We start from the raw sequence: 15,071 nt of genomic DNA, 5'->3' as shown, positions 1-15,071 counted from the left end.
CAAGCAGGAGCTATAAGTTAATATTTAATGAATTAATAAATGGAGACCATTTTTCTTTAAATGAGTCCAATTGTTTTTTCCGGGTAGCAGACATTCTCTCCAGTGAAATGTGTTCTGTGAGGAGGTTTAGCCAATGGATGATGTTGAGGGCTTTCTTATCTTTCCAGTTGACTAAAATAGTTTTTTTGGCAATGGCGATAGCTGCAAGTGTGGGTTGGATGTGGATAACCGGTAAGGCTGTTAGCGTTAGGTCACCAATTAGGCAAATGTTCGGGGAATGTGGAATCCCACAGCCCAAAATATCGGAGAGTTTCTGTGTGATTAGTGCCCAGAATTGATAGACAGGTGTACATAGCCAAAGGCGTGAAAATATGTGTCAGCCATGTTTTGAGTGCATTGAGTACATGTGTCTGAGTTTGAGAAGCCCATTTTATATAATTTATATTGGGTTATATGCGTTCTATGAAGAACCTTAAATTGGATCAGTTGTAAGTTGGTATTTTTTGTCATTTTAAATGTGTTTTCACAGATCTGGGTCCAAAAATCAGAGTCAAAGGATTTGGACAAGTCTTCTTCCCATTTGTGAGTTGGTAGGTGAATAGAATCTGTCTTTGAGAGTAAACTATAAATTTTTGAGAGGTTCTTTTTGTTTCTTGGAGACAGTTTCGCAATATATTTGACAAATTCAGGTGGCTGTAAATCAGTTGGCTGTGGATTAGACTGAAGCGATGGAATTCTACTTGTAAGCGTCTTCTTTACCTGTAGGTAGTGGAGGAAGTTTCCATTTCTTATTTCGAATGTTTGGAATAAGTTTGTATATGTCCTAAATATGTTATCATCAAAAAGGTGGTGGAGGTGGGTGACTCCTCTCTCTGCCCACGTCCTGAAATAAAGAGCTATTTTATTGTTTGCAAAATCAGGGTTGTGCCAGATTGGGGACAGTATGCTGGGTTTTAATTGGGAGCCTGTGACCTCCAATGTTTTCCACCAGGCAGACAAGGTGGAGGCAATCATTGGGTTCTTGAAGCAGGAGTGATGTTTAAGGGCGGAAGTGATAAAGGGCAGGTCAGAGATTTTGATCTGGTTACAATCTAACTGTTCTAGTTCCAGCCAGGAGTTATATTCTACATGTGGATGAATCCATTTGGTGATATACTGAAGTTGGTTGGCTAAGTAATAATACATGCAGTGGTGTCCTCCTTGGTCGTCTCCCATGAAGTCCACTTTGGCTCAAACAACGACGAATGGTGCGATCTGACACTGATGTACCTTGGCCTTGGAGTTCATCTTTAATTTCTTTGGAGGTTGCTCTGGGCTCTTTGGATACAATTCCAACGATCCGTCTCTTCAATTTGTCATCAATTTTCCTCTTGCGGCCACGTCCAGGGAGGTTGGCTACTGTCCCGTGGGTCTTGAACTTCTGAATAATATGAGCCACTGTTGTCACAGGAACTTCAAGCTGTTTAGAGATGGTCTTATAGCCTTTACCTTTAAGATGTTTGTCTATCATTTTTTTTCGGATGTCCTGGGACAATTCTCTCCTTCGCTTTCTGTTGTCCATGTTCAGTGTGGTACACACCTTTTCACCAAACAGCAGGGTGACTACTTGTCTCCCTTTAAATAGGCAGACTGACTGATTATGAGTTTGGAAACACCTGTGATGTCAATTAAATGACACACCTGAGTTAATCATGTCACTCTGGTCAAATAGTTTTCAATCTTTTATAGAGGTACCATCAATTTTGTCCAGGCCTGTTTCATTAGTTTGTTTTTTTAAATAATTATGTTAATCAACAATTCAAAAGCAATGGCTGTTTTTGATTATTTAATTTTCAATAAATTTTTATTTATTGTTACTTTTGTGAGTTTCAAGTGATTTCAGTGAGAATTGTGGGTTTTTCCTTCTTTAACTGAGGGGTACCAACAATTTTGTCCACGTGTGTAAACCTAATCCCTTCATTCTCACTCCACTACTGTGGAGAGCATTGGATTCGTCTTTTGGCAGAAAACACACCCAAAACTTCAGTTTTCTGTGTCAGATGAGTCCGAGATGTCAGCGAGTCGGTTTTGCCTCTTGCGTACGTTCCAGTGCAAACACTGAGCCAGACTCTCAAACCAGTCATACACCAGGTCATGACAACAGATAGACGGCACCGGGTAACAAGACGTAGTGATCTTAATACTGTTGGTAGAAAAACAAATGGAAAATTAAGAAATTTCAGAAAATTAAAGTTCAAGGAAGGATCTATGCACTCTAACCGCAGCACATAAAAACGGTTAATGAATGATCTTTACCAGTCTCCATGCTGGATCTCCTGTCTCTTCCTGCCGTCAAACGACACCCAGGCGGTGTTCCGGGCATCAGGAGACAGGGTGATCTGTTTCAGGGGAGATGACGACAGTGTCAGTTTCCAAAATGCAGAAGTCAAAACAATGTTAAGAGTCTATTGCCTTGCCAGTGAGGTAAGGCTGTACTTTGAGCTAAATACAGTGACAATATGTTAACTATGACAATACCAACATCCATCTATTACCTTTACCAGCTTGATCCTGTTGCTTTTTGCTTTTTTTTTTGCTAAATAGCACTAAAAGTACTGCTGTGAATGATGGGGAAAACCAAAAGTACAAATGCAACACATTCAGACAACTGCACCAGATTTTGTGGCAACCTATTTAATAATTCTTGAAACATTTCATACAAAATTTCTAACCTGGTTAGGGTTAAAGCAAAAATCATTAACAAAATTATCAATATTCCCTCTCTGGGGACCATGGCTGTGTGTAAAAACATCTCTGGAAATCCTTTTGACAGTTGCTGACAGATATTCAAGTGTGGATCAATTGACTGACAAACACAGCCATCCCTGAAGCCATGCATGCTCCTGCACTGATTCTGGCTCAGGTACAGAATGCAACCACCGATAGGTGGCTTTCCACTGCAGGAACTTAAAGCAGGCATGAGGTGGCACAAATGTTTACAGGAACAACCCCCTAATTAACCCTTTCAGTCTTCCTGTTCACATTGCATGACAGCTTTAACCGCAAGTCCACCAAAACAACTACAAATAATAGTTGTTGGACATAAAGCAAAAAAATGGAGAGTTTGTAATGTTAGCCTATAAGGTACATTTTATATTAAGGTTGTGATGACAAAGAAAAGATTGCATTTACCTTTTGAGTTTAAGCAAAAAGTGTTGAGACCTGCATAGGGCTGCTCAGAAGTACCTACCCTAGAGTAGATACTTCTTTCTAAACTCAAAACAAACCTGAAAAAGGTTCTAGAGGGTGATTCTTGCAACTGGAACATGCGCAAAGGTTCACGCTGCTCTAAAATGGCCAACAAGTTCCTGCAGTGGAAAATGAACTTAAAAGTGAGCAAAGCCTGAATAGCACATAGTCTCAGTATCAGTAGTCACATACAGCTGTGTCTCCAAAACACAACCTGTGGGGTGATAAAAATTTGCATGTATTCAGGGAAACTTCATATAACCACCATGATATAGAAATGATGACCTAACCTTGTAAATAATGTATTTAAAAGTGCCTTCATTTACAGTATCAAAGGCATCTATAGGTCACCAGAGGAGGGTACTTCAAAAAGTTTTCAGTCTTACATGCAAGCAAAGAGCAGAACTCCTGTTTTGGGGTAGAACTGTATACTATAAAGCCTTGTATTACTGTCCCCAAAAACTCAAATGCTTGAAGCAATCAAAAAACAAAGGAGAGGAAAGCTTGAAGCTGGCTGATGTTGCTCCAGGAAGACTTATCCAAATGTGGCTTTAAACAGTTGGTTTCTGAATCTTACTCATCCGACCTGCAGCATCTGACTTCTCTTTCCCACACTAACATACAACTCGGTGGTCGCCACTTTCACAGAGATGATGAAGTCATCCATGCTGTTGAGGAGAATTAAGTTGTGACCTTCTTTAGCGAAGGGACAGAAGCTTGAACATCGTTGGACCAAGTGCAATGAAGTTAAAAAGAGACTATGTTGATAAATAACAAAAGAACAATCTTTCTCCTGTGCATGAACTTTCTGAAGTACCTTTGTACAGTGGCAAAATAAAACTAAACCTTTTAGAGTGCTGTGAGGAAGAAAATGGAGGCAGTTCAGACAGCACTAAGATCAAAGCTTGAGAGATTAGCAATAGCAATGGAGGAACACTTAACATATACCAAGTTGTATGTTTTCGTCTCTGTTTTTACCATTAACTCCACTCCAGCAGGGACCACAATTGGCCTGAAGGAGAGCGAGTGTGGGCAGATGGGAGTGACCATGATCGCAGGAACGTTGGGGTGAATCATTGAGGCTCCTGCTGCGGCTGCATACGCTGTGCTGCCTGTAGGTGTGGACACAATAACACCTGAAAGACAGAGAGAAAGAGGGAGGATATTCAGAGTTTTTCCGAACTGACTTTATTTGCATATAGATCTCCACTGTGAAAATGTGTATGAAAAAGCAATGTCACATTATTATACAGCTCAATCTGTTTACCATCTCCCTGCACTGAGGTGATGAGACGTCCGTCAAGATACAAGTCCACATTGGACAGGTAGGAGGACGGGCCTCGATCCACCACCACCTCATTCAGCACCTACACATACACACACACCATAGTTCAGATTAGATGGAGAGTGCACATCCCTCCATAAAGGCTACATAATGTTAAATGGTGATATCTGATAATGTGGATTTTGGAGTAAAACCTAAATCCTCTTTCAGAATACTAAGACTTTGCACAGGCAAAACCATCCATCCATCCATTCTCTATACACCGCTTTATCCTCACTAGGGTCGCGGGGGGTGCTGGAGCCTATCCCAACTGACTCGGGCGAAGGCAGGGACACCCTGGACAGGTCGCCAGTCTGTCACAGGGCTACATATACAGATGAACAATCACACTCACATTCACACCTACAGGCAATTTAGAGTGACCAATTAACCGCAGCATATTTTTGGACTGTGGGAGGAAGCCGGAGAGTGCCCGGAGAAAACCCACGCATGCACAGGGAGAACATGCAAACTCCATGCAGACAGATCCCAGGCCCAAGTCGGGATTTGAACCGGGGATCATCTTGCTGCAAGGCAAAAGTTGTAACCACTAGGCCACTGTGCAGCCCACCAGACTATATGAATTTAAAGTTATTGTAGTGCCATCTATAGGCCAAATGCTGCAAATGCTCTCATACTTCAGAGTGTGTGCTATAAATGTTAGATTAGCAGCTTTTAATGGGAAAATGAAATGACCCAAAAAAATATTGAAGAAAGGGTCAATAAGGCTTATTTAAAATGCTGATCCTGGAACCAATACAAACCCCAGAAGAAAGTTTATTGAAAATATATAAGACTCTGCCTAATATGACATGTGTATTTAACTGTCACGAGTTCAGGCTAGGCGGACCTGAGCAGAGAGCCACACTACCAAGGCTGGGTGAAATGAGAATGAGTTTTATTGTTGGGGATGTGGGTTATGGCGGAGGGTGAGAGGAGCCGGGTTGCAGGGGAAGCGGGTGGTGGAGTGGGGTTTGGACCGAGGTGTTCTGTGGGCCAGGTGGTGACTGATGTCCAGGCGGGGGGTTTCCGGGATGGTGCCGAGAGGCGAAGAGCAGCCGGCTTGCTGCTGCGGGTTCCGGGTGGGGTTGAGGGGAGCTGGTCGGGGTTCCAGGGAGGGGGTCCGGGCAGAATGGGGAGTCCAGGAGGGAAATACTGGTGCCCGAATGGTTCGGAAGGAACAGACGAGGGTTCTGGGCGGAGGGGATCCCGGACAGCTGAGGCTAGGTAGAAGTAGAGGAGAGATGAGGTTAAAAAATGACAAAACTCAACGGGGTTCAGGAGGCTAGAGAGAGAACTGACTGTGCAGTCTTGTTTCAACCAATCCAGCAGGGAGTGGAAGGCTGAGCCGGTACTTATTGCAGGGATGGTAATTAGCGAGATGTCCGTCAGCTGTCCGGGAGCCGTGGAGGTGGTTGATTGCCTGAGTTCGGCTTCCCAGCTGACTAGCTGGGAAGCCGAACTCCACTCAGGCGCCAAGCTGTAGGGGTAGAGGAGCGGATGGGAGACAGAGAGAGAGATGGGTAGAGGAGCGAATGGAGACTGAAGGGAGACACAGAGACGAAAACGAGGGACAGAGAGAGAGAGGGGGAGCATGGTGGGAGAGGAGCAGAAGAGGGAGAGAGGAGCATGAGAGGGAGAGGAAGACAGGAAACAGATGGGAAAAGGGGTATTTTGGGACGTTAGGTGGGAAGGACGGGGGTGAGGAGGGAGCCCTGACAGTACCCCCCCCCCCAATGGGCGCCTCCTGGCGCCCTACGAGGTCAGCCGGGGCGAGAACCCGCGGCGACCAAGGGGCAGCCAGGGACATGCCGGAGAACAGGGGAACTTGACAGACAAGGGGGACCGGAGGGCCAAAGGGGGTTGCGCCCGGAGGTGCGTACAGGCCGAGGCCGGATGGCCAAGGGTCCGCTTCGGGGGACGGCCTGAAGGCGGGACAGGTCGAGACTGGACAGGGCGGAGGGCCTGTTCCGGGGGACGGCCCGGAGGCCGGACAGGTCGGGGCCGGACCAGCCTGAGGGTCCGCTTCAGAGGGCGGCCTGGAGACGGGGCCGGCCGAAGCTGGACAAAGCCGGAAGGGCCACCCCGGGGGACGGCCTGGGGGGCCGGACAGGCCGAGCGGAGATGGGTTGTATTGGAGGGTGGCCCAGGAACTGGACAGACAGGCTGGACTGCTCAGGAGGACGGCCCCGGGGGCGGTACAAGCCAGGGCGGACTGCTCCAGAGGATGGTCCGGGGACTGGACAGGACGGGGTGTCAACACCCCACGGGACCGGAGGTGGAACAGCATCCAGCGACAGAGGCCCCTCTGGGGGCGGAATTGGATCTACGAGCCCCTCCGGGGGCGGAGCTGGCATTAATACCCATATGAGTAGTTCCATGGTGGAACTACTCACACCAAAACTAATCAGTATGTTCTTGGCCCCTTTTCTAAATTATCCCCAATTTTCAGTGTCTTTGAGGCCCAAAACTTCATCTCCTAAAACTAAGAAACAAACATGTAAATCAATTTCAAAACAAAGTGTCTTTGATATAGATGATGCAGATAACTCTACAACCCTTCAAACACTGAATAACTACATTCTGATGCTTATCTCCATGTTCTCTGAGGCTGAAGTATGGAATTTCCTCTCACAGGCCAGTAAAAGCTAATCAATGCAGTCAATGAAAAAACATTAAATCTTCAAACAGCAGGCGCAGAGTCACAATGCATTACAGTTCCACATTACACCGGAAACTACAAGCAGACCAGCAGCATACAAATCATGTTCACACTTCAGTCAGTCACACAGGGATACTGCAGCACTGAGCTGTGATGTCTGGCAGATATACTGACATCAGCAGAGCACGGCGCAAAATCTTGCTGGACACGGTGTAATGTAAGGTTTTAACTGGGTTTTAGAGACCTGAACAATCCACCGTAATCTCTTACTGAAGAGACAAAGAAAATAATAATCAGGGCGTGTGGAGAGCATGGTGTTGTGCCTGTGGTGTGTGAGTGACTCCACGGATTGTCAGAATGAGAGCGTCAGAATCATTAAATATCCATTCGGTGCAGAATCCACACAGTCTCCATGGCAACTGGCTCAACAGAACTTAACAACATCCAACTTTCTCTCCGATATCTTCGCCAAGCAACTTTATTATGACTGTCACCATGGCAACCCAGCTGATGCTCCCTTGCTGAGCCATAGAGATGTATCTATTTGCGCACACACCCTCACAGTGAAAGCAAACAACACAAAAGACATCACAAGACATCAGCCTGCACAATGGTTTACAGAAATACAATAATGAGACTGACTGCAGTCACATTTAGCTCTTTTTTAAACTCAGAAATCTAAGCAGACAAGCCTATTCTTATCAAGGTAAACAGTCCCTGTTGCTGATTGATTCCCCTTTGACATCCTTGTCCTCACCTGCAGCTTGCAAGGTGACCTTGCCGGTCTCACTGTTGGTGTGTCCATGAGGAAGGAGTCCATTTTGCTCCTGCTGTTGCTCTCTGCTGTACGACTGCTGTCCTGTTCTCTTGAAGCATGTTCCTTCACCACCTTCACTCTTTAACGACTCCTCAGAGTGATGGCGGCATTGCCTGAAAGCCATGAGGCAGACGTACATTAACATAAAAGTGGGGGTGATCCAGATGTCAAAGACCAGACTAGAACAAAATGGAATACTATTTCACAAATCCTTCACTTTACCTTCAAACACTTTAGCTACTTCAGTCTTGTATGACTCAAACTTGAAAGGTGTCAGAAAACCTAGAGAGCCAAGGTGGAATGCCATAACTGGGGAACGCTGCACTGCAGAAAAGAGGAACAACAGTCATAAAAAAATCTTGGTCTGCTGAAATCATCAACCATCTCAGGATGATAGCCATAATCCAATTCTGATTCTACTATACACTAGTGTCTAAAAACACTTTTTTTAAATGAACTTTTTTTTCTGAAATATCATAAGTCAAAAGTGTTTTATGTGAAATGTTTTGTCATTCTGGCATTAAGCCACAACAGTCATAGGGTAATGTGAAAATATTCAAATTAGTCTGAGAGTAGTTCTTGACTTGACACTGTTGCTTCTCTAAAAAAGAAGGCATAAATTATAATAAAATTGTCTCATGGTATAGTGAACAACTACACATCTTAAAGCAGAATTCAAGAAGACTGGAAAGGCAGTGGCGCTCTACAAATTCAGTAGAATTTCATCTAGCCTGGAAAAATTTCTCACATATAAAAAAGCTATTCGTAGGACAAGAACTGTCTACTATTCATCTTGAATTGATGATAACAAGAACAATCCCAGGTCTCTCTTCAGCTCTGTAACCAAGCTGACAAAGAGTCGCAGCTCTGTGGCGACTTCTGTTCTTCTAGCTCGCAGTAGTGATGACTTCATGACCTTCTTCACAAATATAGTTTTGAATATTAGACAAAAAATCCTGAACATTTCAGGCTCTGGAACCATTCACAGGACCAGATTTATCCTTGGACTGCTTCTCTGCTGTAAATCTCTCAGAGCTCATGTCGACAGTAAATTCCTCTGAACCAGCAACATGTTTGTTAGACCCCATCCATAATAAATTATTTAAAATATCTTTCCTTTAACACTACAGTATTAAATACCATCAACTTTTCTTTACAAACAGGCTACATACCGCAGGCCTTTAATGTTGCTATAATAAAGCCACTTCTCAAAAAGTCTACTCTAGTTCCAGGTGTTTTAGTCAACTAAAACCAACCTCCTTTAATTTCAAACATTTTTAAAAATGTTGTTCTAACCCAATTATGTGGCTATCTGTATCTATAGTACAGAGACAGCACTGGTGAGGGTCACCAATGATATTCTAAGAGCTTCAGACAGTGGACTAGTTTCTATACTTTTTCTACCAGATTTCAATGCTGCATTTGATAGAGTTGATCATAGCATCTTATTACACAGATTAGAACATGCAACTGGGATTAAAGGAACTGCACTAAACTGGTTTAAATCAGATTTCTTAGACAGATTCCAGTTTGTTCATGTTAATGATTCTTCCACCCACACCAGAGTTAGTTATGGAGTTCCACAAGGTTTTGTGTTAGGACCAAATATTATTTACTTTGTACATGCTCCCCTTTGGGTTTATTACATTTTTAGAAAATGAAAATATTGCTCAAATTCCCATTATCTATATGACACCCAGCTGTATTTATCTATAAAGTCAAATGAAACCAATCAGTTGGAAAAACTCCAGTCATCTGGAAAGGATACAAAGACCTGGACCTGCTGACGATGCACAGGTGTACACTGCCATGTCTCCTGATGACACAGGGCCAATAGGTACACTTTTAAACTGTATTTCAAAACATCAAGTCATGGATGGCAGCAAACTTCCTACAGCTCAACCAGAACAAACTGAGGTTTTAGCTACAGGTCCTGAAGGCCAGAGAGAGAAACATCTATCAAAATGACAAGATAATAAACCAGTACAATCCATTAAAAAAAAATGGGCGGATCGATTTTAAGGTTTTAAGGTTCATATATGTCTATGGCAGGGGTCGGCAACCCGTGGCTCCGGAGCCACATGCGGCTCTTTCATCCCTCTGTTGCGGCTCCCTGTAACTTTGGAAAATAAATAATCAGCAGACTATTTAATTAAAATTTCTTTTATTTTAGATTGTTAATTTTTAAAAATTTTATACTAAATTTGAAGAGTATGGTGATTTTGTAACATCAAAATATAACGTCTTAATTTTTTGTCTGTCAAAATATGCATCCCAGCCGTCAATCTCCGACACTCACCAGCCTGCGGGTATTCATTTGGAGTCCTGTTGATCTTCAGATCCCAGTGTTTGCTTTACGTTCATTCAGCAGCAGCGGGCCACTATTCCTAAATCCTAGCCGTCGCTCCTTCAAATTTCTTTTTTTTTTTATTGTCGCAAATACACCACTGCCGCACGTCTCCGCCTTCACAGCAGAGTCCTGCATTGTGTCGGGTACTCGTGAGTACTAAGGTAAACTACGGATAATTGTCTTGCTCAGTATCTACTCTTTGATATGTCAGGTTAATACGATGTTACTCGCAAGAGCACGGCTCGATGTCACATCCAGCATGCAGGCAGCAGGTCAGAGAGTCAGAGGAGTGTCATCTTGGAAAATAGGGCAGCGACTTACCGGAGAAAATTTATTAGCTTACAAGTTAAATAGACATTTGCAAATTATTGATTTCCAGCTAACATTACGCAACATATGAGGTCCAGGAGCAAAAATGACATTAATCAAGTAAGATAAATATTAGTGGTAGGACACAATTTAAAAAAATGAATCTAATTAGAGGCTTTGTAATTAATTAATCACGACTGATTAATAAGGGCATAGAGGTAAAAAAGTGATATATGCAGTGTTGTCTTCATTTTAAATGCCAAAAGGATTTTGCGGCTCCTGGTGTTTTCTTTTCTGTGGGAAACGGGTCGAAATGGCTCTTTGAGTGTTAAAGGTTGCCGACCCCTGGTCTATGGGGACATATACATATATGTCTATGTTCATCCCAGCCTACGGAAACTCTTCTGATTGACAGCTGCTAACAGTAAGGTCCGCTGAGCTTTCTCTGTTCCTGATCTGGGTTGATGTCACTAACCACTTGATTATTTAAATCCAACCACTTTGTTTTCTTTTTGCGTATCGATCGGAGTCCAAATTACCCTTTCACTGAGTTAGGTCATCCGATATCTGGCTTTCTGTCACCATAATCCTCATCTTTTAATATGCTGATTTGAATCTGATTCTCACACACACGCACCTACATACACAATCTCACATGCACACATCCATACATACATACATACACACACACACGTACACACATGTTGCATTTTTCACTGCATATACAGTGGCTCACCAGTTCTCTTTTGGTAGAATAGTTAATAAATATTTTCATTTCCAGACCATGGTCTTGTGCGTTTTCTGTGTGTGAGAACTGAAGTCAATTTCAACCGAGAATTCTAGACTTTCAGACATCAGACTGACTAATTATATCTCAATTTGAGTCTCCTTGAGATTCTTACTTAAATTGATAATTTTCGAGGGGCGCTCGTGAGTTGTAATGGAGTAGAAGTGTTTCGCCGTAGCTCCGTGCTGTTACCTCCATTTTATCATTTTATTACTGCATCAGTCCACGTTTTTTCTGTTTCTTGGACGTGTAAGCTGCTTGGTAAGCTGTCGATTATAGTTTTACATTATGCCACGGAAAGACGAAGCATCTAAGACGCCTTCCCCATCATGCAAGGAAGCCGCGGGCAACGATGCTATACTAGCCGCCATTGCAAAACAGGGCCTCGAGGTGTCTAAAGTTACCTCGCTTGTGGAGGACTTAAAGAAGTCAATGGAGGGACGCTTCGACTCTATTGAGTCGTGTCTCTCTGCTCTTCAAAAGGGACACCGTGAGACTGAGCAACGACTGAATGATGTGGACGGGGCCCTATCGTCAGCCGACAACCGCATCACAACGCTGGAGGCTACATGCAAGGAGCTGCAGGATGCTAACAGTCTACTGAAAGCTAAGGTGAACGACCTGGAGGGCCGCTCTCGCAGGCTTAACATCCGTATCGTGGGCGTTAAAGAGGGGTTGGAGGGCTCTAGTCCCAGCGAGTTTGTCTCACGTTTGATTCCTGAACTGCTTGGCCATGACAACTTCTCAAAACCCGTCAAGATTGATCGAGCCCACCGCAGCCTGAGGTCCAAACCACTCGCTAATGAGCGGCCACGGGTCATCATCGCCAGAGTCCACAACGACAGCATCCACACCAGCATCTTCCGACTCAGCAGGCAAATGGCTCCACTAAGCTACCACGGAGAGAGAGTCTACATATTTCCCGACTACACCGCCGAGGTCGTGGCCCAACGGCAGTCTTTTAATACCGTGAGGAAGCGTCTGATCGACGCCGGTGCCAAGTGTTCCCTACGGTTTCCAGCTAAGCTCCAAGTAACACATAACAACAAAATGAGCACTTTCACTTCTCCTGCTGAAGCCGAACGGTTTGCTGATACACTGACTGAGACCAGGTGACTCTTGATATTTATCGGAGTGTGGCATTAGTCTTCACACTGTAGAAGCACGTTTATAATACTTCGTGTGTTTACATTGTATACGATCACATGCACTCAAAGTGAACTTAATTTGTTAATATTTGACTTTTTATCATTTTTGAGTGTAAGTAGGGCACGCAAGCAGGTGGTTTTGCCTCAGTTTAGTTAATATGGATCAGTAACCCTTATCATTTGAGTGCCTTGTTTCTGTTTATCCTATAGACCACCTTATCCCTTGTTTGGTTACATACACCACTTCATTCTCTATTTGAGACTCGTGCTTGCGTGCTTAAGCACATTTTGGTGCAGTTATTTTTGTAACTTTGTAATTTTGTACAACCTTTGCATTTTGGAGGTGCAGACGGGGCTGATGGACTAGTAGTTTTTTTTTCTCTAGTCTGTAGTTTGCAGGCTCTGTTACCCAGCAGCCTCCATGCTAGCATTGAGGATTTGCCGCATTGTTCTTTTTTTGCGGCGTGTTTTTTTGGGGGGGATGTTTTATTGTTTCTGTGTGTTTGCTGCCAGTTCATTACCAGTCCTATGTCAGTCCTTACTCTCTATGTGCAAGTTGCATGAATACAGAATTCTATTTTGCTGTGATCAGGGATGAGCCACATTACGTTTGCCACTTGGAACTGTAGAGGTCTTGGGAAGGCCCTCAAAAGGGGTAAAGTATTTTCTCATCTAAAGTCTTTGTCATCTGATGTTGTTTTTTTGCAGGAGACCCACATCCAGCCAATTGAACAGAGACGTTTAAGATCTGTATGGGTTTCTCAGGTGTATCAGTCTACCTTTACCTCAAAAGCCAGAGGGGTCGCTATCCTCATCCGCAAAACTGTTCCGTTTCTGTTTAACTCTGTGGTCACGGACCCAGGTGGGAGATACTTATTGGTCACTGGATCCATTAATTCAACACCACTTGCCCTACTTAATATTTATGCCCCTAATTTTGACTGTCCAGATTTTTTCCGCAAAGTTCTTGATCTGCTTGCTGATTACAACAATTACAACATCATAGTTGGTGGGGATTTTAATTGCTGTCTCGATCCTCAGCTGGACAGGTCCTCCCTTAAAACCGCCCCATCCTTCAAATCTGTTCCAGTCCTTAACAACCTCGTAAATTCGCTGAATCTGGCTGACGTTTGGAGGCTCCAGCACCCTCACGATAGACAGTACTCCTTTTTCTCCCCTGTGCATGGTACCTTTTCCAGGATTGATTATTTCCTAATTGACTCCAGATTGATCTCTAAAACAGTTACCTCAACATACCATAGTATTTTAATATCGGATCATGCCCCCCTAACAATTGATATCAATTTTAATTTAAACCCACCACATTACAATTGGAAATTCAACCCTTCTCTAAACTCAGATAACTCCTTTAGTCAGTACATATCATTGAAAATAGAAGATTTCCTTCTTTTTAATGATAACGGTGCTGTCTCAGATTCGGTCCTTTGGGAGTCCTTTAAGGCCGTACTTAGGGGCCACATTATTTCCTTCCAGGCATCAGCTAAAAGGGCCAGGAAGACGCGTTTGGCTAATGTAGAGGCTAAGTTGTCTCAGTTGGAGGAATCCTACCGTGCAGACAATTCTGGGGAAACTCTCAATGAGATGCTGTCAATTAGATTGGAGTACAATCGTAATCTTGGAGAGCAGGTTGGGAACTACATCCGCAAGCTCAAGCAAAAACATTTCGAGCTGGGTGACAAACCGGATAGATTACTCGCAAGGCAGCTGAAAGGTGTTCAAGCGGACAGAGCAATACATAAAATTACTGCCACAACTGGGGCACTAATTATCGAGCCCAAACGAATAAACGATAGATTCCTTGAATTTTACAGTCAATTGTATACCTCTAAATGTACAGCCACTGATGCAGCTATCGAAGATTTCCTCCATGCTTTGAAATTCCATCTCTTAGTGAACCAGCTAGGCGTGATCTGGATTCTGACATCACACTAGAGGAAATTAAAATCGCTATTCGCTCCTTCCCTAACTGTAAGGCTTGTGGCCCCGATGGGTTTGCTATAGAATTCTACAAAGCCCATATAAACACTGTTGCCCCTCTTCTATACCGTATGTTAACCCATTCAATAAAATCCGGCATCTTCCCAAATACCCTTTATGACGCTCATATCTGTCTTCTTTTGAAAAAGGATAGAGATAGCACTGACGTTTCATCTTATCGTCCCTTAAGCTTGCTAAATTGTGATCAAAAGATCATCGCAAAAGTTCTCACAAATCGACTTAACAAACACATTGGCTCACTGATTCATCCCGATCAAACGGGTTTTATCCCAGATAGATTCTCTTTCTCCAACACCCGGCGTTTACTAAACATTATGTCCACAACCAACCCACCTAACTCTGTTGTTATTTCTTTGGATGCACAACAGGCATTCGACCAGATCGAGTGGAGATATATGTTTGCTACTCTCGCAAAATTTGGCTTTGG

At 43.6% G+C, this 15,071-nt stretch overlaps 1 protein-coding gene across 1 annotated transcript in view; it reads right to left on the bottom strand.

Annotated features, from left to right (window-relative positions):
- Positions 1–366: 366 nt before the first annotated feature.
- Positions 367–15,071, bottom strand: part of nadkb (NAD kinase b) — a 47,325-nt gene continuing 32,620 nt past the window's right edge. The window contains 7 exon segments of the mRNA XM_051953433.1: positions 367–2,182; positions 2,296–2,378; positions 4,207–4,364; positions 4,496–4,595; positions 7,958–8,089; positions 8,092–8,144; positions 8,254–8,350. Of these exon segments, the coding sequence (XP_051809393.1) occupies positions 2,023–2,182; positions 2,296–2,378; positions 4,207–4,364; positions 4,496–4,595; positions 7,958–8,089; positions 8,092–8,144; positions 8,254–8,350 (783 nt within the window). The 3' untranslated portion in view covers positions 367–2,022.

Source organism: Acanthochromis polyacanthus, chromosome 9 (genome assembly GCF_021347895.1).
Source record: "Acanthochromis polyacanthus isolate Apoly-LR-REF ecotype Palm Island chromosome 9, KAUST_Apoly_ChrSc, whole genome shotgun sequence".
NCBI classification, from domain to species: domain Eukaryota; kingdom Metazoa; phylum Chordata; class Actinopteri; family Pomacentridae; genus Acanthochromis; species Acanthochromis polyacanthus.
The sequence above is the reverse complement of the archived record's forward strand: the minus strand, read 5'-3'. Positions and strand labels throughout refer to the sequence as shown.